The following is a 23,746-nucleotide window of genomic DNA, read 5'->3' on the forward strand; positions in this document are numbered from 1 at the left end:
TATTTGTATCTATTAAAGAATAAGAAACGTGTGGTCTTTCGTGCGCGAATGTATACTCGCACATGTGCGCAGAACGCAACAATATATACAGTCAGTCCTTTCACTCTTAACGGGTTGATAAGAGTTGAACTACAGTGATTGAATTGTAAATGCAATGTAAACTTGGAATTCTATACGTTTCATTAAAACATGAGTATACAAATAATAGGATAATGAAAAACGTGAAGAAAATACTTGCATTTTCGTCTTATCCTTTTAGTCAGAAAACTATGAAAGATTGTATGTTTTAAAGTAGACTTGAGAAATTACAATATACAATATACAAGATGAAACTTTCATAATATAACCTTTATAAAGAAATACTTAAAATTATTTCATACAGAAATAATTTTATATATTATTTCATACAGAAATAATAATTTTATATCTTAGTAATAGTTTCATCAAAATTTTTATTCTCTTTTTCATGCTAAAAAGCAACTTAACTAGATGCAGGTGCAGGTAGTTCTTGATCTTTGTCCTTCTTTTTCTTCTTCTTCTTTTTTTCTTCCTTTGCCGGAGATTCCTGTAACATGTAAGCGTCATGTAATGATAACCCACTAAACATTCTCTACTTTTCATTATATATATTGGTAATAATTCATTTATTTACCCCACTGACGCCTCCTTCCACCACCATAGACTCTTCCTCTCCCTTTTCTTGTTTTTCCTTCTTATCTTTCTTCTTTTTCTTCTTTTCCTTTTTCTCCTTCTTTATTTCGCTATCTTTCGGTGATGATGTTTCCTGATTCTCAGTGGTTTTTTCTTCCTGTTTCACAACAACATCGCTCGTGTCCATTGCACTTTCATCCTCTCTCTTTCGCTTCTTACCGACAGGTACTTCAACGCCATTTGGCTCCGCCTATGTTTAATTACAAAGTTATTTTACAATTTATGATCATTTAAAATATTTGCTTATAAAAAGAGAAAATATTAGAAAAATCATTAGAATAATTGACTTACCTTTACTTCCGTTGCTTCCGTTCTTGGATTATAGTCCACGTAAGATCGTAACCAGTCAGAAGGCGTGTTCGCATTCGGTTTTCCATGTTTATCTAACTGACCCTCAATTATCATTCGCTTCTTTTGCGATGCTTTAGGTCCCAAGCCCCATTTTCTCGGGTACTCGTCTCTCTCCATGATTACCCTCTTGAGTTTTGCAACAACTCCATGATCGCAAGCAGACATGGTTGGAGTAGTCATTAATGCTATAGCTGGCGTGTTAAACAGACAAGTTAAACAGACTTCTTTTATCACAAATATAATTTCGCGATTTTAAATCATCGCTACATAATACGCTTCGAGAATATAACTTACCAATTGCTATAGCTTCACCCTTAGTAGACACAATCACGATTTCCTCGTTCATTTCTATTCCCTGATCGTACATCAAAACTCCTGGCAGCATTATTTTAGCTCCGTAGCAGATCGCATTTACCTAAACATTTTATGTAACGTAACGTCAAATCTCTTACTGTTACTTCAGACAGCACAGAAAGTGAGGAAGCTAGATACATACAGCACTGTCCTTCAAGATGATCCTCTTGTGATTCACCAGTAGCGCTTCCAATGGTTTTATCACTCTCCTCAGGTACGATTCATCCATGAGATTGTCGTACAACCACTTCGCATCAAGAACATCGTGCATCGTGACCATGCCGTCCTTCTCGGACTGAATGCCGGAACGGTTCCTCCGAAGTTCTTGCATGTGGCAACCAGTACCAGTGAATAATCCAAGATGGAAGCACAAAGTTCTGATGTAGGAGCCAGCCTGACAACTGACACGGAACACTCCCAATTGGCGTTCCTTATCGTAATCCAGGAGCCAGGTGTTGTAGATTGTCCTGACTCGGAGTACTCTTTTGACGGCAGATATCAGCGGTGGTCTTTGAAACACCGAGCCATGCAGCTTCTCCAACGCTTGCGTTATCTGAATCATTGGCACAACGATGATGGACGAGATACATCCTGCGCGCGAGACGCTTAAAAGAATAAAAAAAAAACTCACCTGCTGGTAACTTTCTGGTGCAGAATGAAGCTTAAACACAGCGATATACTCTTTCCCAGCATTCTGTTGTAATTTGGCCAATCTGGTCGCCCTGTCTATGCAAACTATTAAGCAACCTGACACCTTGGGATCCAGGGTACCAGAGTGACCGGTCTTTTCGACCCTTAAGATTTTTTTTATCCAAGAGACTACTTCATGCGACGACGGATTGCATGGTTTATCTAAATTGATGAATCCTGACCTTATGTAATCTTCTATAGAACGGTTTAGCGGAGTACTGCCACACGTTAAAGGTGTAAAATGTCTTGTACGTGTCAACATTTTGTCATAATTCTGCAAAAATTAATAATAAATAAAGAATAATTGTACAAAGGAAATTTATTTCTAATTTTGTATTATGTAATTTCGTTAATTATCGTATCGTCGTTATACTGTTACATATAGCTATTACACGTAAAGAACGTTTATGATGTACCAAACTACCAACCTTAAATAACAGAGGCCAATCTTTGCACTCAAGTTTTACTTCCGCAGTAGAAGGTTCGATTACGCATTTCGTTGACTTCTGCATCTCCCCGAGCGATTTCTTCTTGCTCTTCGTCTTACTTTTTTCTGTGACGAGAAACGAGAATAGTATTATCATTGTAACTGTGATAAAAAAAACCAAGAACATAACTAAATCTGCAGAATCCACTTGGCGCCTCCGCCAATTTCAATAAAATTAAAAATAAGAAAACAACTATGTCGAACTATGTCGGTTTAAAACACAAAACTGATGATCAGATTGCTCAGAAATAATGAATTACATTAAATTTCATTAAAATTATTTTAATGAAATTACAATTCAAAATATTTCGGTGAAGAAGATCGACACGTATTTGTGTACCTACCTTATAACCTATAACCTAACCTCCATTTGATAATTACATAGAACGAATCGAGATAGCGGAAGTACATAGCAGAACACATTTAATATGCGACGACTCTTGCTCCGTCAGCATTTTTCAGTATTTCGAATAGTACTATCATTGTAATTATGACAAAGAAGCTAAGCACACACGTGGGTAACTCTGCAGAATCGCGTTGCCGCCGATTTTAATGACACTTTGTACGACATTGAACTATGCCGGTTTATAAACGCAAAACTGATGATCAAAATCGCTCGAAAATAACGAATTACATAAAATCTCATTACAATTATTTTAATGAAGTTACAATTCAAAAAATTTCGGTGAAGACCGACACGTGTTTTTGACAATAAGCATCACAGAGAAAGAGATTATTAATCCGGAACGCTGCTTGCTAAATCAAAATAAGACAAGCAGGCACAATTACGCAAAGTGAAGTATTGAAAACATCTTTGCGAAGTTTCTAACTCGTTTATTACTCACCGATTTCTGCCATTTTTCGATTTACAATCAATAACTATTACACATGGCACAACTTTCGAAGCCTCCACACCTCAGATCGGTTCGACCAAAAATACCGTAAAGTAGGAAGGCAACTCGCAATCTCCTGTATTGTACCATTAAATGCGCATGCGCAAGTTGGTAAGCACTACGCTAGTTTTGTCAACCAATTGAGAGCCGATCAGAATTCGTTTTGAGATCGAGTTTCCCCTCCCCCGGCCCGTTTGATACGTGATAATTGACCACAGGCCAATCAAATTGCTTAATTTGATTGGTTGAATGTTGATATTGAAATATTGAATATATTGAAAATTATGTGCACAAGAAACAGAAAGCCTCGTCTTTATTCTATCATCTTATCACTCAATCTTGCTTGTAGAGAATCAAGTTGTGCATGTAGTAGGGATCAGCTGATGGCTGCCGTAGTGTTGGTCTGTCATATTAACGCTCGTGTCACTAACCTATGCCAACCTTGCAGGTTGCAACTGCAAGTCAATAGGCGCATGCGAGCAATGACAGGTGAAGCAAGCCAAGAAGTACCAATAAAAAATACAATGCAGTTGTGTTGGATTAACTGTCACAGGAAGAACAGCGAGAAAGTATTGTACAAACTCGTACTGCGACTCGTACTAAGCTTGCTTCTTACTTAAACATTAGGCGCATTACAGAACTGAATATTTCACACAATTCTGGCTAATAATAATCCACTTAATTCGCCATGGGTGAGCAAAACGTCAAGATGTTAATTCGCTCCTTCGGTCTCACTCGAGAACACTTCGTACTGGCCGCACGGCATTTGCACGAAATAGCAATGTCACATGCATCCCCGTAAGACGTTCGTCATCATGACAGCTTATTAATGCAGATGTTGTGAGCAAAGGCCGAGTTATTTTGGGCGCTCGCCCACAGTTGCTGCTAACCTCCGGAAATGCGAGCCAGTCCTTCCGATTTTTAATGTTCAACTCAACTCCCAGCCGGGATTAGCTTCGGGCTAACTCCACTTAAATATGGACCCAGACCCGAAGGAGACGGTGAAGGAGGTCGAGAGCAAAGTGATACTACACTGGAACTATCGGGACCTCGCCGAGCTTCCAGAGGCGGTGAGAACGCATGGCGGCCACGTCCAGGAGATGTACCTCAAGTGGAACCGGCTCACCGTCATACCATCCTGGATCGTGGAGCTGCGTAATCTCACCAACTTGTACATCAGCGGCAACCTGATCAGAGAGCTGCCCAGGGAGATCAGCGAGATGAGCCAGTTAACGGTGCTGGATCTGAGCGACAACGAGTTGGCATGGGTACCACCTTGCATCAGTGATCTGAGCAACCTGAGGACCCTGCTCTTGAATGACAACTTCATTGACAAGCTACCAGTTGGTAAGTAAGCGCAATCGGGGATACGGTTCTGTCCTGGAGATGAAAGCTCCGTGAACTCATGTCGATGACAAACGGGAACAGAATTGAAAAGATTGAGCAACCTGGAGGTGCTGTCTGTCTCGAGCAATCAGATCGTTGTGCTACCAGAATGGATCGGCTCTCTACCGAGGCTGAAGGAATTGCACATGGACAACAACAAGCTGAGGGAGCTGCCTAACCGATTAACACTGGCACCTGCGCTTACCATCATCTCCGTGTGTGTAAACAGGTTGTTATTTGCAAGTATTTATACGCAAAATAGATATTCTGTTTTTTAGAGATTAAACTGTTCAAGATTTTACATATTCTTCCATCAAATTACATTCTCTTGAGCTCCATGTAATAACGACTATTCACGCAGGCTGAGGTATTTACCGTTGAACGGATTTCTGTCGGCTCCCTATATCCGATTCGATATAAACGACTTTCTGAATTACATGTCGTATCCGCTACTGTTCCAACTGCTCTCGCGACTTCGGACGACGTTGATCGACGACAGGGGCACTCTGGCATATGGGTAATGAAACTATACTATTGCTTGGAAGTATGTATATAAAGTAGATTTACATTCTATATATGCGTGTACGTGTGTATACAATCACAGATGTTTTAAGTCGCATGACGATGTGTTAAACACAAATATAAAATTGTACATAGAGATGAAGGGATTTTATAAAAAGAACGCCGACGTTATAATCGAGTTGCCACGGCAGCTATTAAAGGTCCACGGGGTCCACGAGAACGCGACCTGTTCCCTGCTGGAACTCGCACTGAGAAAGGTCTACACCGGCAGGTAATTGAGAAACTCTAAAAACATTTTTAGTTCACGTCCGTCAAAGTTAATATACAAATTACGAGATATAAATATGATAATTGACGCAAGTACATCTTTCAGGTTTAAGCATACGCTCGACGTGACGATTTCACCTCCAAACGCGACGGTGCTTTACGCGCCACTCTCCGAGGCTAAATTTGACTTTACAATGACTCCTACGAACTACATGTTCCGTTTACTGAGGAACGGGCCCGCCAGTATCTGCGTAAATCCTCGGTGTCAGCAACCGATATTCACCGAGGCGTGGACCATCATCGGTATCAGTTTTCACGCAGAGATGATAACGACAGCCCTATGCTGCAGTAAAAGGTATAAAATAATCGTGTGCTGTGTATATACCTGAGCGTATCAGGTTTTTTTTTATAAGTCTTCTTTAACTTCGCAGTTGCGCCACCGCATTCGCTACGCACTCGAGTACGACTATTACGACGCTCGATTGGCATTGCATCAATCGATGAGACCTCCTCGTTAGGTATCTAGTCAATAACACCTCTGTACATAGAAAGCATTTAGGACAATAAAACGATTCTTGCACCGTACACCCGAAACCTTCCGGCGATGCCTCGTGAATCAAACCTCTATTTTGTTGTAATCGTGATTTATTCTGCAGCAATCGGTTACTAGTAGTGCCTGTTGCATTCGGTAATGCCCAGTAGGAAATCAAATTTTATAATACAACAGATTATCGAGTTAAATTATTACAGAATCGTACAGCACCTCTCTCTTCACTCCATTACTTCCATTATTCATTCGCATTCTTTCAAAACACACACATACACAAGACTAGTCTCACTGAATACTATCTTTTTTTTATTATTATTATTAAAATATACGTTGTGATCGACGCAATTGTGCATCTTCTATGCATTATAAAAATTCCAATTTTCTTGCATAGATTCCATTTGCACTTTCCCATAAAATCAAGTCACCAAAAATATTTCTCTCGGCCTGTCCCGTTTCGCGCGGATATTAATTTATATCGCTTACTACTCGCCTGCTCAAGTGATCAGAAGATCTAACGCTTTATCGCGATCGAAGTTACACTTCACCAGCGCCGCGGAAGCTTCATCCTCGGGGAATCCCAAATCTTTCAACGTGCACAGGTTCTCGTAGTAAATTTGCGCCTTGTGCTGATCGTGCTGCGTGAGCGTCAGCGCCTTCTCGGCGTAGTCGCTCGGGATGCCGGTTTCCTCCAAGGACTGGACGGCTAATAGATACTCCACGATATTCTTTTCGTGTATCCGACCCAGTTCCAGCACTATGCGCGCCGCTCTGCCTACGGGAAAGCCCATATCGTTCAGTTGCGCGACCAACTTTAGATCGTCCTCCGTCAGGCCCGCCAACAAGTCCGCCGACAATCTCGCGTGATTCGATGACGCTGAGTCATCGTGCTGCGTAGCTCCACAGGCGTCGCTGTCCGATGGACTCTCCAAATCGGGCCACGGCTTCCAATTCTGCAAGCAAGCAAGGTGAAATCGACGAGATCAGAATCGCGCAAGGAAATGAGGAAAACAAATCTGGTTACCTCCATAACAGGACGTTCTAGCTCCTTTTGAAGTTCCTGCACGATTACTGAAACACTGCGGTGATTTTCCGTACTGTGCGAGTCCGCGTCAGCCTGGCTCTCCGCTTGATCTTTCGTATCGTCGATGGATACGTCCTCCTTGTGAGTCTCTGAGGTATCATCGATGGACAACTCGCTTATAATGTTTTCCAGTTTCTCTGCAGGCACCCATTGCGACCTCGGTTGTAAGACCTGTACGAAACAATGAAAGGAAAAAGAAGACGTGAAACATAAGACAACAATCGAATTGATTATGTATGCAATTTACATTCAAGTTAGAAAATTTGTAAAGTCGAACGCTGACCTGCGCCAGTTCCTCCATATCATTGATGGTTTTCAATTCCATGTTGTCGAAGGGACTGCTTGTGTCGTTATCAAAATCAGCAAAGTCCAGACCACCATTTATCTTCACGTGATCTTGAAGATCCTGAAGGTCGTTCATATGATCTGAAGCTGGAGGTGACAGCAGTTGTGGCTTAAGTATTGTCGTTTCTGGAGCAGGTGCTGTATTAATGGGCAGTTGTTTTACACAGTCTGGCGGTAGAGGCGGCGGCGATGGTGGAGTCTCCTCTTTCTCCTTCTTCCTCTTTTCCTCCAGTCGAGCCTGACGCGCTTTGCTGTTGGCTTGCCTAGCCTTGCGCCACTCACACATCTGATCACAAATGAATTTATCAGGTCAACCATACCATTCCACGTAACGTATCACATAGGATATTCACGGATCATGCGAGTGAAGATGGAAAGAATGCACCTTACCTTCTCGACAACTGACTTCTCCAAACTGAAATCGTACACCAATTTCGACACGTCTGGCAAACGGTTGTTGTACGCTGCGGGCAGACCGATCTTCCTCGGCGGTTTGTAGGCCTCCGCGATCTTCACGTGAACTCCGTCCATGTACGACGCGACCAGGTCGCATTGTGCCGACACCGATGATCGAGCCATTAGCTTCTGCACAGGCCAATGCTAGGAAATAATGCGCGACCTGCGGCCCGAAGATCTTACACTTTATTCGCCAGGTATCAGAACATAACCTAGCTTACATCGCGATAAAGCTTGTGCGATCGCGCGCCACCGATACATCTCGCGCATGCAGCCACACTTTAATTCCTGCACGTTCAATTCTCCGCCCGAACGCGGACTTGAGACTCGCGAGATATCCCTGACGGTCGAAACAACGAAAAGTACACTCTCATTTGACAGCTCGAACTCGCGCTGTGGCCATTTTGCCCGATTTTCACGAAGAATCGAGAGGTTCGAATCTCGGCTAAATGAGGTTTGAATCTCCGCTAAAACGATATACTTCTGCAACCTGAACGCTTGGCAAGGAAGATCACACGTGATTCAAAGACAAACCTCTCGGAAAAGAGAAAATAATAAACAATTAAATTATATATGCAACTTACATTTTATATCAGAACAATATCGTCTTTTATATGTCATTAATAATTTTTGTCAAATGTGTCATTCTCAGTTACATCAATTTTCCACTCAGAAATGTTTAAAAAATACAATTTCAACCTTTTCTCTAATATTATTCACTAATGCACTCCAATTTCTTAGTAACACGTAATCTGCAAAAGTAGCTAAAGGCTTTTGTACTGTGAATATCACAGATACCGTGAGTCGTGTTATGCATAGTAATAAAGTATAAATATATGTATACCATTTCCAATTACAAAGTCCTATGTACAAATAAATTAATCTAACAGCACATTATCAAATTTTCCTAAAATTTTTATCGTAGTATAGAAAGTTGTAAGCCACTTTTCTGGAGTTGTTCGCTTGGGCTCTTTAATGTAATATTGGAACTAATGTCATTAACGTCCATCAGCTCCTTCTGTTTTCGTTTGCCTTCGAAAGCTTTCATATAGGCGAGGAAGCACGTCCAGGCTAAACTGCACACGCTGACGTATACAACGCGATTTCGCTCCGGAATCAGGATGAAATTGATGGTCTGTAGAATTGGCCATACGCAAATGGCAGTCTGCGAGGAAAACAATTTCCCATTAATTTTTTTATTTTCTAACGAGCATATCTCGTATATGTATATAAGAGAAAAAGATACCTTGTATGTCGGCCAAAACTTAATTTTGATCTCTTCGATGCATTCCGAAATTGGCTTTAATTCAAGAAAACTCATGCCAAAAAAGAAGGAACACATAGCCACAGGACTATACGTAACTTGCTCGACTAAAGCCTGCAATTGTTACCCGGTTACTTAATTAACACTTATTGTCATTGTCTAGAATAATTCGATTTTTAAAGACAATTGTTTAAATAATTGTCGCAATAATTAAGTAATGCAAAAGTATTATTCCGCATTCTTTATGCATGCGTACTTTGGTAACAGCTGATTTCAAATCCGCTTTAGGCCACAGGTAGGACGCGCATCTCAGCCAGCAGTATAACGTCGGTGCTACGTAGAGACTGCCATACAGACTGAACCGTATAGCCTCCGCATAATTGAATTCCTCCTTGCCCATTATCTTCTGTTGCATTAGACACGCGGTCGGCCATATGATCGAGTAGGACGCCATACCTCGTACTATCGGATATTTCTGCGAGATTTCGCGGAACTTCACAAGCACCATACGCATTTTCGATGCCTCTGCAAAAATACAAGCTCCTTGAGTCATCGAAGCAAAATGTAAATTAAGGAACAAGTCAGCACGACGTACTAAAAGTGTGCAAGAATATATATCTATATCTGTTCACATATTCATTAAAAAAAAGGGGAGGAATTTAAAAACGATCGCACGGTTGCTGGCAACGGGAGCCTCGCTGATAACACCTCGTATTAGTCACAAAACGTTGCATCATTATCTTTTCATCCCAGTCTGAGAATACGGAAAGAGCAATCGCACTCCAAAGTCCACTTTCTTCATTTTTCCGTCGATATTGACGAACGTATATAATTCACTTTTTTGACGAATCTTGTCCAGTTTATGTTGAAGACATGAGCACGAAGGTAGGTACGAGGAAAGTCAGTGCGCGCGGCTTCACGAGCGCATTACGTCACTGATAATTTCCCCAAGGGATTTCACGTGAGACGGTATACCTGCCGCAGCGTTGTCAGGAGCGAAGCGAGGAGCGCGGTGCCGCGATACGCGCTCACCGCAACGTCGTGAGCTTGACAGGCTGCAGCGTTCAGCGTGCGTATGCGGCCGCGACGGTCCAGTGCATCTGGCGAGCGCGTGGTCACGTATGACGCTGATGCCGACGACTGAATCTCCGCGCTGTGACAAGCGCGCGTCCCGTCGATGACGAAATCGGCCGATCCATTCTTATCTGTCCTTGGTACGCGTCACGAGCGAGTGAGCGAGCAAGCTTGTCCGCTGAATCGGTCGCGTTGCGCAATTGACCGTCTACGGCTAATGCGCCTTCCCGATAATCCTCTCGAGGAAGGTCGATAACGTTGATATCCACGAGAGTAGATCTTGGTCTTGGCAACTCCGTCTTTGATCATTTGAATGATGGAAATATAAATATGAGACTACTGGAGAAACTTAAATCGGCGTGGGATTCGCGAATTCGAATCCAGAGATACGCTGAAAAAGGAAACGGTACAACTTCTTCGGTAATCGTATATATTCAGACAGTATAAATGAAACGAAGCATACGAGCTATTTTTAACAAGTACAATTGTGACTTAGTGATCTTGTATGTTACCGTCTATAATATAATGATGATACACTGTACATAAATATTACTACATATACATATGTTGCCAGTAATAAAGCACACTTACGTGTGTGTGTGCGTGTGCACATGTATGTATAATTACGATAAAATATTTAAAAATGCAAAATATGCGTGATTATGTATATCCTACGGTCCATGTTACATACGTAGTACGAATATCTCAAGAATACGTGCATGTAAATTTTTACAAAAGTCCGAAACAAGCTTTTTTTCCCCCCATGACAGAACATTGCTATACAAGTAACCGTCTCTCCTTCTTTCCTTTGATTACATACTGTTAAGTAATTCCTTTTACCCACGCAGAACGGAGAATTATCACAATACCATATATGCGGTACGTATTTCCATGTAGCGGCATTCGTGAAGCAAGCTCGGGTGGCAACCCAAACTTTAAAACAATTATGCGGAGCTATACGGTTCAGTCTTATGGCCAGTCTCTACGTAGCACCGACGTTATACTGCTGGCTGAGATGCGCGTCCTACCTGTGGCCTAAAGCGGATTTGAAATCAGCTGTTACCAAAGTACGCATGCATAAAGAATGCAGAATAATACTTTTGCATTACTTAATTATTGCGACAATTATTTAAACAATTGTCTTTAAAAATCGAATTATTTTAGACAATGACAATAAGTGTTAATTAAGTAAACCGGGTAACAATTGCAGGCTTTAGTCGAGCAAGTTACGTATAGTCCTGTGGCTATGTGTTCCTTCTTTTTTTGCATGAGTTTTCTTGAATTAAAGCCAATTTCGGAATGCATCGAAGAGATCAAAATTAAGTTTTGGCCGACATACAAGTATCTTTTTCTCTTATATACATATACGAGATATGCTCGTTAGAAAATAAAAAATTAATGGGAAATTGTTTTCCTCGCAGACTGCCATTTGCGTATGGCCAATTCTACAGACCATCAATTTCATCCTGATTCCGGAGCGAAATCGCGTTGTATACGTCAGCGTGTGCAGTTAGCCTGGACGTGCTTCCTCGCCTATATGAAAGCTTTCGAAGGCAAACGAAAACAGAAGGAGCTGATGGACGTTAATGACATTAGTCCAATATTACATTAAAGAGCCCAAGCGAACAACTCCAGAAAAGTGGCTTACAACTTCTATACTACGATAAAAAATTTTAGGAAAATTTGATAATGTGCTGTTAGATTAATTTATTTGTACATAGGACTTTGTAATTGGAAATGTATACATATATTTATACTTTATTACTATGCATAACACGACTCACGGTATCTGTGATATTCACAGTACAAAAGCCTTTAGCTACTTTTGCAGATTACGTGTTACTAAGAAATTGGAGTGCATTAGTGAATAATATTAGAGAAAAGGTTGAAATTGTATTTTTTAAACATTTCTGAGTGAAAATTGATGTAACTGAGAATGACACATTTGACAAAAAATTATAATGACATATAAAAGACGATATTGTTCTGATATAAAATGTAAGTTGCATATATAATTTAATTGTTTATTATTTTCTCTTTTCCGAGAGGTTTGTCTTTGAATCACGTGTGATCTTCCTTGCCAAGCGTTCAGTTGCAGAAGTATATCGTTTTAGCGGAGATTCAAACCTCATTTAGCCGAGATTCGAACCTCTCGATTCTTCGTGAAAATCGGGCAAAATGGCCACAGCGCGAGTTCGAGCTGTCAAATGAGAGTGTACTTTTCGTTGTTTCGACCGTCAGGGATATCTCGCGATCTCAAGTCCGCGTTCGGGCGGAGAATTGAACGTGCAGGAATTAAAGTGTGGCTGCATGCGCGAGATGTATCGGTGGCGCGCGATCGCACAAGCTTTATCGCGATGTAAGCTAGGTTATGTTCTGATACCTGGCGAATAAAGTGTAAGATCTTCGGGCCGCAGGTCGCGCATTATTTCCTAGCATTGGCCTGTGCAGAAGCTAATGGCTCGATCATCGGTGTCGGCACAATGCGACCTGGTCGCGTCGTACATGGACGGAGTTCACGTGAAGATCGCGGAGGCCTACAAACCGCCGAGGAAGATCGGTCTGCCCGCAGCGTACAACAACCGTTTGCCAGACGTGTCGAAATTGGTGTACGATTTCAGTTTGGAGAAGTCAGTTGTCGAGAAGGTAAGGTGCATTCTTTCCATCTTCACTCGCATGATCCGTGAATATCCTATGTGATACGTTACGTGGAATGGTATGGTTGACCTGATAAATTCATTTGTGATCAGATGTGTGAGTGGCGCAAGGCTAGGCAAGCCAACAGCAAAGCGCGTCAGGCTCGACTGGAGGAAAAGAGGAAGAAGGAGAAAGAGGAGACTCCACCATCGCCGCCGCCTCTACCGCCAGACGTGTAAAACAACTGCCCATTAATACAGCACCTGCTCCAGAAACGACAATACTTAAGCCACAACTGCTGTCACCTCCAGCTTCAGATCATATGAACGACCTTCAGGATCTTCAAGATCACGTGAAGATAAATGGTGGTCTGGACTTTGCTGATTTTGATAACGACACAAGCAGTCCCTTCGACAACATGGAATTGAAAACCATCAATGATATGGAGAACTGGCGCAGGTCAGCGTTCGACTTTACAATTTTCTAACTTGAATGTAAATTGCATACATAATCAATTCGATTGTTGTCTTATGTTTCACGTCTTCTTTTTCCTTTCATTGTTTCGTACAGGTCTTACAACCGAGGTCGCAATGGGTGCCTGCAGAGAAACTGGAAAACATTATAAGCGAGTTGTCCATCGATGATACCTCAGAGACTCACAAGGAGGACGTATCCATCGACGATACGAAAGATCAAGCGGAGAGCCAGGCTGACGCGGACTCGCACAGTACGGAAAATCACCGCAGTGTTTCAGTAATCGTGCAGGAACTTCAAAAGGAGCTAGAACGTCCTGTTATGGAGGTAACCAGATTTGTTTTTCCTCATTTCCTTGCGCGATTCTGATCTCGTCGATTTCACCTTGCTTGCTTGCAGAATTGGAAGCCGTGGCCCGATTTGGAGAGTCCATCGGACAGCGACGCCTGTGGAGCTACGCAGCACGATGACTCAGCGTCATCGAATCACGCGAGATTGTCGGCGGACTTGTTGGCGGGCCTGACGGAGGACGATCTAAAGTTGGTCGCGCAACTGAACGATATGGGCTTTCCCGTAGGCAGAGCGGCGCGCATAGTGCTGGAACTGGGTCGGATACACGAAAAGAATATCGTGGAGTATCTATTAGCCGTCCAGTCCTTGGAGGAAACCGGCATCCCGAGCGACTACGCCGAGAAGGCGCTGACGCTCACGCAGCACGATCAGCACAAGGCGCAAATTTACTACGAGAACCTGTGCACGTTGAAAGATTTGGGATTCCCCGAGGATGAAGCTTCCGCGGCGCTGGTGAAGTGTAACTTCGATCGCGATAAAGCGTTAGATCTTCTGATCACTTGAGCAGGCGAGTAGTAAGCGATATAAATTAATATCCGCGCGAAACGGGACAGGCCGAGAGAAATATTTTTGGTGACTTGATTTTATGGGAAAGTGCAAATGGAATCTATGCAAGAAAATTGGAATTTTTATAATGCATAGAAGATGCACAATTGCGTCGATCACAACGTATATTTTAATAATAATAATAAAAAAAGATAGTATTCAGTGAGACTAGTCTTGTGTATGTGTGTGTTTTGAAGAATGCGAATGAATAATGGAAGTAATGGAGTGAAGAGAGAGGTGCTGTACGATTCTGTAATAATTTAACTCGATAATCTGTTGTATTAAAAATTTGATTTCCTACTGGGCATTACCGAATGCAACAGGCACTACTAGTAACCGATTGCTGCAGAATAAATCACGATTACAACAAAATAGAGGTTTGATTCACGAGGCATCGCCGGAAGGTTTCGGGTGTACGGTGCAAGAATCGTTTTATTGTCCTAAATGCTTTCTATGTACAGAGGTGTTATTGACTAGATACCTAACGAGGAGGTCTCATCGATTGATGCAATGCCAATCGAGCGTCGTAATAGTCGTACTCGAGTGCGTAGCGAATGCGGTGGCGCAACTGCGAAGTTAAAGAAGACTTATAAAAAAAAACCTGATACGCTCAGGTATATACACAGCACACGATTATTTTATACCTTTTACTGCAGCATAGGGCTGTCGTTATCATCTCTGCGTGAAAACTGATACCGATGATGGTCCACGCCTCGGTGAATATCGGTTGCTGACACCGAGGATTTACGCAGATACTGGCGGGCCCGTTCCTCAGTAAACGGAACATGTAGTTCGTAGGAGTCATTGTAAAGTCAAATTTAGCCTCGGAGAGTGGCGCGTAAAGCACCGTCGCGTTTGGAGGTGAAATCGTCACGTCGAGCGTATGCTTAAACCTGAAAGATGTACTTGCGTCAATTATCATATTTATATCTCGTAATTTGTATATTAACTTTGACGGACGTGAACTAAAAATGTTTTTAGAGTTTCTCAATTACCTGCCGGTGTAGACCTTTCTCAGTGCGAGTTCCAGCAGGGAACAGGTCGCGTTCTCGTGGACCCCGTGGACCTTTAATAGCTGCCGTGGCAACTCGATTATAACGTCGGCGTTCTTTTTATAAAATCCCTTCATCTCTATGTACAATTTTATATTTGTGTTTAACACATCGTCATGCGACTTAAAACATCTGTGATTGTATACACACGTACACGCATATATAGAATGTAAATCTACTTTATATACATACTTCCAAGCAATAGTATAGTTTCATTACCCATATGCCAGAGTGCCCCTGTCGTCGATCAACGTCGTCCGAAGTCGCGAGAGCAGTTGGAACAGTAGCGGATACGACATGTAATTCAGAAAGTCGTTTATATCGAATCGGATATAGGGAGCCGACAGAAATCCGTTCAACGGTAAATACCTCAGCCTGCGTGAATAGTCGTTATTACATGGAGCTCAAGAGAATGTAATTTGATGGAAGAATATGTAAAATCTTGAACAGTTTAATCTCTAAAAAACAGAATATCTATTTTGCGTATAAATACTTGCAAATAACAACCTGTTTACACACACGGAGATGATGGTAAGCGCAGGTGCCAGTGTTAATCGGTTAGGCAGCTCCCTCAGCTTGTTGTTGTCCATGTGCAATTCCTTCAGCCTCGGTAGAGAGCCGATCCATTTGGTAGCACAACGATCTGATTGCTCGAGACAGACAGCACCTCCAGGTTGCTCAATCTTTTCAATTCTGTTCCCGTTTGTCATCGACATGAGTTCACGGAGCTTTCATCTCCAGGACAGAACCGTATCCCCGATTGCGCTTACTTACCAACTGGTAGCTTGTCAATGAAGTTGTCATTCAAGAGCAGGGTCCTCAGGTTGCTCAGATCACTGATGCAAGGTGGTACCCATGCCAACTCGTTGTCGCTCAGATCCAGCACCGTTAACTGGCTCATCTCGCTGATCTCCCTGGCAGCTCTCTGATCAGGTTGCCGCTGATGTACAAGTTGGTGAGATTACGCAGCTCCACGATCCAGGATGGTATGACGGTGAGCCGGTTCCACTTGAGGTACATCTCCTGGACGTGGCCGCCATGCGTTCTCACCGCCTCTGGAAGCTCGGCGAGGTCCCGATAGTTCCAGTGTAGTATCACTTTGCTCTCGACCTCCTTCACCGTCTCCTTCGGGTCTGGGTCCATATTTAAGTGGAGTTAGCCCGAAGCTAATCCCGGCTGGGAGTTGAGTTGAACATTAAAAATCGGAAGGACTGGCTCGCATTTCCGGAGGTTAGCAGCAACTGTGGGCGAGCGCCCAAAATAACTCGGCCTTTGCTCACAACATCTGCATTAATAAGCTGTCATGATGACGAACGTCTTACGGATGCATGTGACATTGCTATTTCGTGCAAATGCCGTGCGGCCAGTACGAAGTGTTCTCGAGTGAGACCGAAGGAGCGAATTAACATCTTGACGTTTTGCTCACCCATGGCGAATTAAGTGGATTATTATTAGCCAGAATTGTGTGAAATATTCAGTTCTGTAATGCGCCTAATGTTTAAGTAAGAAGCAAGCTTAGTACGAGTCGCAGTACGAGTTTGTACAATACTTTCTCGCTGTTCTTCCTGTGACAGTTAATCCAACACAACTGCATTGTATTTTTTATTGGTACTTCTTGGCTTGCTTCACCTGTCATTGCTCGCATGCGCCTATTGACTTGCAGTTGCAACCTGCAAGGTTGCATAGGTTAGTGACACGAGCGTTAATATGACAGACCAACACTACGGCAGCCATCAGCTGATCCCTACTACATGCACAACTTGATTCTCTACAAGCAAGATTGAGTGATAAGATGATAGAATAAAGACGAGGCTTTCTGTTTCTTGTGCACATAATTTTCAATATATTCAATATTTCAATATCAACATTCAACCAATCAAATTAAGCAATTTGATTGGCCTGTGGTCAATTATCACGTATCAAACGGCCGGGGGAGGGGAAACTCGATCTCAAAACGAATTCTGATCGGCTCTCAATTGGTTGACAATATTAGCCGCGATGGGCAATGGTGCTGGTGCTTGAGATGGGTCAAGTATTATACCACCGAATTGCTCTTCGTACTTCACGACTTCTTGCAGTTCCTAAAAGTATAGAACAATTAAATAATTGAGCTAACTAATAATATGCGTCCATTATAAATTACGATTTATAAATACTCACAGATTGAATCCACTGCCGATATTCGTTATTTCCAAAGCATTTCTTAGCGTACAGTCCTGTTAGATACGTGGAAATACCTTTGGGCAACCATGTATCCGACCAATTTTGCATCGATATAAAGCATCCAAAAAATTGCTCCGCGACTGCCTGCGCCATTGCCTTCTTAGTAATATACACTTGATCTATGATTGCAGTAGAGTGCAACAAATTTGTGCTGTACAAAAAATTGTCGTCAGTAAGTACAACAATAAATCCTGATTATATAAATGAAATATAAAAATAGGAATAAATTGGTTTTTTACTTTAAGATGCTCATAGTAGCGTAGGCGTTGATGTCTTCGTCTATCTCATCAACGAAGACCTGCTTGTAACACGAATATGGGTATCGATTCGCTAGGGTCTCCTCGTAAAATTCAAATGCCTCATGCATATATTTTGCCGACACTTTTAAGGATGGCAAAAGTTGCGGCAGACAGAAATGAGTCACCTCGTGCATGTAGGGATCCACGAAGATCTCAAAAGGGCTGCGATAAAACGGATTATATTACTATTTTATCGCTAATACTGTTACCAAATTATTGACATGATTCCTGACTTACTTACCCGACAGCCAGTGCAATATTTGGCGCGCACGCAGGGCTATTGAGCACGTAGTGAAACGTTTTCCTGCGCATGTCGGGTGTGTAGACAACTTCCACCAAATCGCCACAGGAAACTGCAGTCATTGAATCGTCAACGGTAAATTCTAGCTTCCAAGTACAAGGTTCGGCAAAACTATCTACACACGGGAACCACAGTCTGGATGAATTTTCGTAGCTATATGTGTACATGTGTGCACCTCTCTATAAAAAAAAAGTTATCAAGATGTGAAAGAAAGATTAATTTTTCCACTTGTTCAATAAAACTAAATAATAAAAAACAAATAAACTTACCTCGGCTAGAGTGCCTTCACAGTTCGGCACCACAAAATGTACACCACCTTGCGGCTGTTCCAAAGAAAATTCAATGCTAATTCTCAGGCTTCGGCCTTCTGCAACTAAGTGTGCCGCATCCGGCGGTATCTGAACAACTAACTCCCCAGCGTTGTTATCGGGAGCAACTCTTTGAGCAGCAGCTAGGTGCATGTTTGAGAAAAATTCCAGAGAACGTCTGCAAAGGGTTCCAATGAGATACACCCCAAGATTGTTAATTAATTAAAAATAATTAGAAATACATACTGTTTACTATCTCCTTGACAAATATCCAGAAATGGATCAAAGTACTGAAAGGGAGCTTCGTACGTGTCATTTAAGCACACTCTGTATATTCTACATTGCTTGGCATTGAGTTTTACTAGTCGCAGTGTGTCCCGTAGCGGAATAATCGTCAATTCGACGAAACCCTGCATAACAAGAATACTATGTATATCTTTCAGCTCAATATATATATATATAACTTACAAAAATTAAGTTTATATCACTTACAATAATGCTTTTCCTTTGAAAGCTTATTCCTGTTAAGCTTAATATTTGGTGAGCTGTAAAGAATCAAGAATTGCTAATTAGTTACAGTATGATGATTAGATTTGACACTGACTTTACTCAGTGACTGTAATGCATAAAGTATAATCTACGAATACAATCTATACTTATTTGTTTAGACGATATTATATATAATTACATATTTACAGTTTTTGATTAAAAATATATAATTATAAACAATGCAATTAAAAATATACAATCCATAATATCCAAAATTTATTTGAAGATATGAACAATAACACAAAGCAACTCAAAGTATCGAAGACTATGGTCATTTCTTTCATATTATTATTTCTAAAGATACTTATAATTTATATGGTCGACTGTTATCGCCCGTTTTTTCTTTCTTCATGTTGTCGCTTATATGTGATTTTTATATTCACAGAAAAATGGACTTTTGATTAGTTTTACGTGAACATAACCACTCATCAGCGATCAACTCGGTTCGACGACACAAACACGACTATATACGCGAGTATACAAACTCCACAGTGGCTCCACTCATACTTTTTCTACGCATGCGCGCGAGTCAATGCAGTGACTGTTAGTCAGTTCTAAATTGAATAGGTAATACAACTAAGTAAATTATAATTATAATTTTAACGTATACGTTTATTAAATGTGCTAATATTATAAAACGAGTTTTAAAAAAGAATTTTATAGAAATTTATATAACTATGGCAAGCTTTGTTGCGTCCTGTGTGACTCAGCCCTAGTGCGACCAATCACAGTCCACAGATTTTTACGTCCTCGATTGTGATTGGTGTTATATCTTTAGATGCTTATACTGTGGCTATAGTCCAGTTAGCATTATGAATACTACGAAACATTTTCTATTCTTTTTCTTCTTTCATTTAAAAAGAAGGATAGAAAGTGTTTTGTAGCATTTACATTACAGCCCTAGTTGACGTTTACAAATGCTTCAGAACATTTTTGATCTTTTTTATATGTATGAATAAAAAGAAGGAAAGGAAATTGAAACTTTTGAAGCTTTAGATTGGTTGGATTCCATGGCATTTGCACTTGCTTGAATGAACAAATCGGCTCGTTACGTTGAGGTTCTGATTATGACAGGGCTGCGTTCCGATTCCTTACCCAGGTGCACCCGCTATATTGGAGTGAGAAAGATACAAGAATGAGATAAAAAGAGAGAGAGAGCACCCTGGCGTGGAATCGGAACGCAGCCCAGTATCTTGAAATGTTGTGAGGCAATTTGTGCGTTTCGGTCGTTTCGGTTAAGAAGAATTAAATGTAACACATTCTTAGCAAATATTTATTTATTACTCTTTTTTGGAGAGCATATTCTTTTTATAACAGTTGTATGAAGAATATTTATAAATGGACGAAGAACAAGTGGAGAACGTGTAAGTTTTTGCGAGTTGCCCATTTGCAAAAGTTTAAATTAATCAGAGAATTTTATATATTTTATATAGCTGTCAATATAAAAATTACTTTTCGAAGCAAGAAGGAAAGAAAGAAATGATAGGAGCTTTTTGAAGAATTTGATCCTTTAGGTTAAATCACGTTTATTAAATTCAAGTTTTTAAAAGACGGATTTTAATAGCTATTTTATTTTATTTAGAATGCCTGTGGTGGATATTAATATACCTATGGTCACGGAGAATTTAGGGATGCTCACCATAGATAATAATTGCTCCACATCCACAGAATCTAAGAGAATACTAAGGAAAAGGAAACCTAAACTTACTACCACAGAAGTTTCTAACAGAAGGTAACCTAACGCTAAATAATTTCACATTCACATTTATTCATCTTTTGCACACATACTTCTTATCCAACTCTGTGTATCCATAAGATGTACCAGGGGACCAAAAAAGAGAAAATTCACAGAGATGGACAATATGGACGAGGGAATTAAGGAATATTATTTGGACAAAAGCATAAAGAAAAGATCAAATAACCTTGAAACGATATATGAGGAGAGCAACAACATGACTGATGATTCTACCATACACATGAGCGCAAAGAGGTTTAAACGAATGTTAATGTTCCCGGAGAAGCCTACAAACAGCAAGCTGAAAAAGAGACGTGCAAAAATACGGAGAATCTTCGGGTCTGTCAAGACCCCCAGAAGATGTATCTCAATGCAGATGCTTGCCGATAAATTAAATGCCATCAGAGAAAGCTCGGTGAAAATTGATAATGAGCTTGAATAATGCTGATTGAACTGGTTTGTAATCTGTTTTGCTCGTTGATCATACATGTATTGGACAAAACTCAGCAATATTTTCTAATTAAGCATTTAAGGAAAGTCTCTGTACCATATACTGCATTTGTAGATTATTTTAAACCAGTTTAACATGTTTGTTATTAATTAAGAATAAAGACAAGAAGTTTTTATCGAACTTGTGTGATATTAAAAGAATCTTTTAAGATGCTGTTCGTAATGGTAAAATAGAAAGAAAAAGACTTATAATCGGAATATTTAAAGATAAATTTAGTTTGTTTTGGAATAAAATGTCATTTCATAAATAATGTTCATGCATGCTCTGCTATGTACAGTTTGTACAAATTGATACAAATATTTAAGACATTAGAATTACCAAAATGTATAAATTGTATTTGCTTTAAGGTGTGCATTTAAATACATGTTTTCGTACAAAACATATGTTTGTTGTTTGTACTTTTATGAAGACGATAATGGATATAAAATTACAAATATATCGTATTTAATTACAGAATAAAGTAAGAAACTTGTGTAAAATCTCTTAAAGTCTGTGTGTGTGTGTGCAAATGCATATATTTTATTTTTATATTTAATAATATAAAAATTCGTCTTTTCTTTTATAAAAAATAAAATATATAGGATTCCAGAAACAGGGAGTGCATTGTTTAAATACTGTGTTGCAATTAATTCTTTTTCACATTTTCTTCATCACCAAGACGCATTTTGTTGCATGTTTCTCACAGCCATCGTATTCTTTCAACATAGCTATGTTCTCCTCGTATTCTTTGCTATCCAATTGAACGCAGGCACATCTAGATGCGGCTTGTTTATTCGCGCTCTCGAACAGCATTCTCGGTACTCCAACCCAATCTCTATCAATCCCACCGCTATTAAATAGAAAATTAAATCACACGTTTACGTATCTCAAAGAAATTTTCTTTTGCTACTGCTCTTTAAATCTTCTTAACATTAAGATTAATAGCATTGAATACGCACCTTCTTTTAGTACACCATAATACGGTACCAGTGTCTGCATTCCATTCTATGTTACAAGGTGGAAACATCCTTTTTTGTTCATCGTCCAGCGATTTCTCCTTTCTAGCAAGCAGCACCTTTTCTTGTACCCTGTCAGTTTCTGTGGTTGGGCTACCATCGAGATTATAGTATCTACCGTACAATTTTCCTGGAGGAAACAACAAACAAAATGTCTTGGACAGTGCCATTTGCATGCGAGTTGATCTACCTCATGCAACATCCATGTGTCAACTATAATGCACAGTTTCTTGTTGTAAATTAAAATAAAGTATACCTTTCCTTTCCTTCGATTCTCTTCTTGCCGAACTGAATGACAGACTATCATAGAATTCTTTTGGTTCTCAGAGCAAAATTACTTTGAGGTAGATCAACTGCTCCAACATTCCACGCCAGATTAAGTGATAATACCTTTGTAGACATAATTCTCGTTATAAAATTGCAGCCAATCATCCAGCGCCTTAACTTGTCGCACAGATAAACTCGAGACATCATCGGTGAGGCCTTGCTCGTCAAATTCACCAGTAATAAATGCTAGAGAAGCATCACGACCTGTAAAAAAAAATTATTTCCTTTGGCGAACAGTATGAGCACAATGTGCGTGCTCCGACATAAGAAGTATCTAAGTTACCGATAAAAGCATGATAGCTTCCACTTGGTCCATAATGCTTTTCACCTTTGGTCACGTCAAAAACTTGCCCCAAGATCGAAAGATACAGACCACTCTCCAGACTCGTGTATTGCTTCAGTTCGCTGGCGGTGAACACTCTTTGCCCGCCAGAATTCCCGTTCAGTCCGAAATATATCGTGTCAACTACACTGAACGTTCCGTCCATCAAGTGCGACGTGATCTCCTTGACAATGCCGCGCGAATGTAGAAAATATATCATTGCCAGTGGTAATGATAGCCAAATGTATTTTCGCACCGTGATCATGTTGTCTTAGACTCTAACATGTATATGCTGCACCAAGTTTCGACAAGCTTTGACGATCTGTCACGACATTTGATTGCTTTTAGTTAACCTCTATAACCTAACACGAATTGCTAGTTGCTTATTTTTAAAGACCACTGTACTTATAAGCAAAGATCTAAGACGGTTTACAGGCATCATAGAGCAAATGTTAATATTTGTAGCAGAAACTTTCAATAAAATAAGAACTTTAGAACATATGTCCATTGTCAAACAAAACTATTACATACGAAAAAATCTGTTTTAAAATTCGCGCCTTCGATGCACGTTGAACTACTGGGCTGCGTTCCGATTCCTTACCCAGGTGCACCCGCTATGTTAGAGTGAGAAAGATACAAGAATGAGATAAAAAGAGAGAGAGAGAGAGCACCCTGGAGTGGAATC

At 40.6% G+C, this 23,746-nt stretch overlaps 7 protein-coding genes and 3 pseudogenes across 13 annotated transcripts; 4 read left to right on the plus strand and 6 right to left on the minus strand.

Moving 5' to 3' along the window:
* Window positions 1-160: 160 nt before the first annotated feature.
* Window positions 161-3,555, minus strand: LOC105275339 (H/ACA ribonucleoprotein complex subunit 4). Its single transcript, XM_020030450.2, has 8 exons — window positions 3,439-3,555; window positions 2,535-2,659; window positions 2,048-2,380; window positions 1,559-1,969; window positions 1,357-1,477; window positions 1,003-1,253; window positions 653-901; window positions 161-565 (listed from the first exon to the last, which is right to left on the minus strand). The coding sequence occupies exons 1-8, from the start codon at window positions 3,449-3,451 to the stop codon at window positions 482-484; spliced, it is 1,587 nt and encodes a 528-aa protein (XP_019886009.2). The 5' UTR covers window positions 3,452-3,555; the 3' UTR covers window positions 161-481.
* Window positions 3,556-3,719: 164 nt separating this feature from the next.
* On the plus strand, window positions 3,720-6,245 carry LOC105275347 (erbin). 3 transcript variants are annotated; one of them, XM_011332135.3, is made up of 7 exons: window positions 3,727-4,178; window positions 4,322-4,833; window positions 4,915-5,101; window positions 5,234-5,389; window positions 5,477-5,665; window positions 5,768-6,016; window positions 6,093-6,245. In XM_011332135.3, the coding sequence occupies exons 2-7, from the start codon at window positions 4,464-4,466 to the stop codon at window positions 6,163-6,165; spliced, it is 1,224 nt and encodes a 407-aa protein (XP_011330437.2). In that variant the 5' UTR covers window positions 3,727-4,178; window positions 4,322-4,463; the 3' UTR covers window positions 6,166-6,245. The 3 variants fall into 3 exon arrangements, with proteins under 3 accessions (XP_011330444.2, XP_011330437.2, XP_011330428.2); XM_011332142.3 differs by having other exon boundaries at window positions 3,720-4,833; window positions 4,915-5,089; XM_011332126.3 differs by having other exon boundaries at window positions 3,727-4,833.
* Window positions 6,246-6,294: 49 nt separating this feature from the next.
* Window positions 6,295-8,556, minus strand: LOC105275367. Its single transcript, XM_011332155.3, has 4 exons — window positions 8,028-8,556; window positions 7,576-7,923; window positions 7,233-7,463; window positions 6,295-7,161 (listed from the first exon to the last, which is right to left on the minus strand). The coding sequence occupies exons 1-4, from the start codon at window positions 8,214-8,216 to the stop codon at window positions 6,706-6,708; spliced, it is 1,224 nt and encodes a 407-aa protein (XP_011330457.1). The 5' UTR covers window positions 8,217-8,556; the 3' UTR covers window positions 6,295-6,705.
* Window positions 8,557-8,663: 107 nt separating this feature from the next.
* Window positions 8,664-11,370, minus strand: LOC105275373 (mpv17-like protein). 5 transcript variants are annotated; one of them, XM_011332175.2, is made up of 4 exons: window positions 10,333-11,370; window positions 9,614-9,882; window positions 9,340-9,471; window positions 9,010-9,258 (listed from the first exon to the last, which is right to left on the minus strand). In XM_011332175.2, exons 2-4 carry the CDS (start codon window positions 9,869-9,871, stop codon window positions 9,010-9,012), a joined length of 639 nt encoding a protein of 212 aa, XP_011330477.1. In that variant the 5' UTR covers window positions 9,872-9,882; window positions 10,333-11,370. The 5 variants fall into 5 exon arrangements, with proteins under 5 accessions (XP_011330468.1, XP_011330477.1, XP_011330496.1 ...); XM_011332194.2 differs by lacking the exon at window positions 10,333-11,370 and adding an exon at window positions 10,066-10,326; XM_011332189.2 differs by lacking the exon at window positions 10,333-11,370 and adding an exon at window positions 10,033-10,326.
* Window positions 10,231-12,066, plus strand: LOC113561849 (annotated as a pseudogene).
* A 475-nt stretch (window positions 12,067-12,541) lies between these two features.
* On the plus strand, window positions 12,542-14,582 carry LOC113561870 (annotated as a pseudogene).
* Window positions 14,583-14,848: 266 nt separating this feature from the next.
* On the minus strand, window positions 14,849-17,375 carry LOC113561869 (annotated as a pseudogene).
* A 65-nt stretch (window positions 17,376-17,440) lies between these two features.
* On the minus strand, window positions 17,441-19,653 carry LOC105275412 (transcription initiation factor TFIID subunit 2). The gene is made up of 8 exons (XM_026969262.1): window positions 19,480-19,653; window positions 19,115-19,169; window positions 18,869-19,032; window positions 18,584-18,800; window positions 18,255-18,493; window positions 17,954-18,175; window positions 17,652-17,865; window positions 17,441-17,572 (listed from the first exon to the last, which is right to left on the minus strand). The coding sequence occupies exons 1-8, from the start codon at window positions 19,521-19,523 to the stop codon at window positions 17,441-17,443; spliced, it is 1,287 nt and encodes a 428-aa protein (XP_026825063.1). The 5' UTR covers window positions 19,524-19,653.
* Window positions 19,654-20,113: 460 nt separating this feature from the next.
* LOC105275427 lies at window positions 20,114-21,790 on the plus strand. The gene is made up of 3 exons (XM_011332245.3): window positions 20,114-20,535; window positions 20,754-20,903; window positions 20,988-21,790. Exons 1-3 carry the CDS (start codon window positions 20,510-20,512, stop codon window positions 21,346-21,348), a joined length of 537 nt encoding a protein of 178 aa, XP_011330547.1. The 5' UTR covers window positions 20,114-20,509; the 3' UTR covers window positions 21,349-21,790.
* Window positions 21,735-23,663, minus strand: LOC105275421 (neuferricin). Its single transcript, XM_011332235.3, has 4 exons — window positions 23,023-23,663; window positions 22,803-22,943; window positions 22,356-22,542; window positions 21,735-22,246 (listed from the first exon to the last, which is right to left on the minus strand). Exons 1-4 carry the CDS (start codon window positions 23,324-23,326, stop codon window positions 22,054-22,056), a joined length of 825 nt encoding a protein of 274 aa, XP_011330537.1. The 5' UTR covers window positions 23,327-23,663; the 3' UTR covers window positions 21,735-22,053.
* Between the last annotated feature and the right edge of the window lie 83 nt (window positions 23,664-23,746).

This window comes from Ooceraea biroi, chromosome 4, assembly GCF_003672135.1.
Source record: "Ooceraea biroi isolate clonal line C1 chromosome 4, Obir_v5.4, whole genome shotgun sequence".
Lineage (NCBI taxonomy): Eukaryota > Metazoa > Arthropoda > Insecta > Hymenoptera > Formicidae > Ooceraea > Ooceraea biroi.

Excerpts from the sequence above, each read along its gene's own strand:
- LOC105275412 (XM_026969262.1), bottom strand. The coding sequence starts at position 19,523 with ATGAAGAAAGAAAAAACGGGCGATAACAGTCGACCATATAAATT. Across the intron at positions 19,033-19,114 it reads TTCAAAGGAAAAGCATTATT|GGTTTCGTCGAATTGACGAT; the intron begins GTAAGTGATATA and ends CTTGTTATGCAG. Across the intron at positions 18,801-18,868 it reads TGTCAAGGAGATAGTAAACA|ACGTTCTCTGGAATTTTTCT; the intron begins GTATGTATTTCT and ends AACCCTTTGCAG.
- LOC105275347 (XM_011332126.3), top strand. The coding sequence starts at position 4,464 with ATGGACCCAGACCCGAAGGAGACGGTGAAGGAGGTCGAGAGCAAAGTG. Across the intron at positions 4,834-4,914 it reads CATTGACAAGCTACCAGTTG|AATTGAAAAGATTGAGCAAC; the intron begins GTAAGTAAGCGC and ends AAACGGGAACAG. Across the intron at positions 5,102-5,233 it reads ATCTCCGTGTGTGTAAACAG|GCTGAGGTATTTACCGTTGA; the intron begins GTTGTTATTTGC and ends CTATTCACGCAG.
- LOC105275367 (XM_011332155.3), bottom strand. The coding sequence starts at position 8,216 with ATGGCTCGATCATCGGTGTCGGCACAATGCGACCTGGTCGCGTCGTAC. Across the intron at positions 7,924-8,027 it reads AGAAGTCAGTTGTCGAGAAG|ATGTGTGAGTGGCGCAAGGC; the intron begins GTAAGGTGCATT and ends ATTTGTGATCAG. Across the intron at positions 7,464-7,575 it reads ATATGGAGGAACTGGCGCAG|GTCTTACAACCGAGGTCGCA; the intron begins GTCAGCGTTCGA and ends TGTTTCGTACAG.
- LOC105275421 (XM_011332235.3), bottom strand. The coding sequence starts at position 23,326 with ATGATCACGGTGCGAAAATACATTTGGCTATCATTACCACTGGCAATG. Across the intron at positions 22,944-23,022 it reads AAGCTATCATGCTTTTATCG|GTCGTGATGCTTCTCTAGCA; the intron begins GTAACTTAGATA and ends TTTTTTTTACAG. Across the intron at positions 22,247-22,355 it reads TTATGGTGTACTAAAAGAAG|CGGTGGGATTGATAGAGATT; the intron begins GTGCGTATTCAA and ends TCTATTTAATAG.
- LOC105275427 (XM_011332245.3), top strand. The coding sequence starts at position 20,510 with ATGGACGAAGAACAAGTGGAGAACGT. Across the intron at positions 20,536-20,753 it reads GAAGAACAAGTGGAGAACGT|AATGCCTGTGGTGGATATTA; the intron begins GTAAGTTTTTGC and ends TATTTTATTTAG. Across the intron at positions 20,904-20,987 it reads ACAGAAGTTTCTAACAGAAG|ATGTACCAGGGGACCAAAAA; the intron begins GTAACCTAACGC and ends TGTATCCATAAG.
- LOC105275373 (XM_011332166.1), bottom strand. The coding sequence starts at position 9,910 with ATGACTCAAGGAGCTTGTATTTTTGCAGAGGCATCGAAAATGCGTATG. Across the intron at positions 9,472-9,613 it reads TGAAATCAGCTGTTACCAAA|GCTTTAGTCGAGCAAGTTAC; the intron begins GTACGCATGCAT and ends TAACAATTGCAG. Across the intron at positions 9,259-9,339 it reads AGTTTTGGCCGACATACAAG|ACTGCCATTTGCGTATGGCC; the intron begins GTATCTTTTTCT and ends TTTTCCTCGCAG.
- LOC105275339 (XM_020030450.2), bottom strand. Across the intron at positions 2,381-2,534 it reads ATTGGCCTCTGTTATTTAAG|AATTATGACAAAATGTTGAC; the intron begins GTTGGTAGTTTG and ends TAATTTTTGCAG. Across the intron at positions 1,254-1,356 it reads GGGTGAAGCTATAGCAATTG|CTATAGCATTAATGACTACT; the intron begins GTAAGTTATATT and ends TTAACACGCCAG.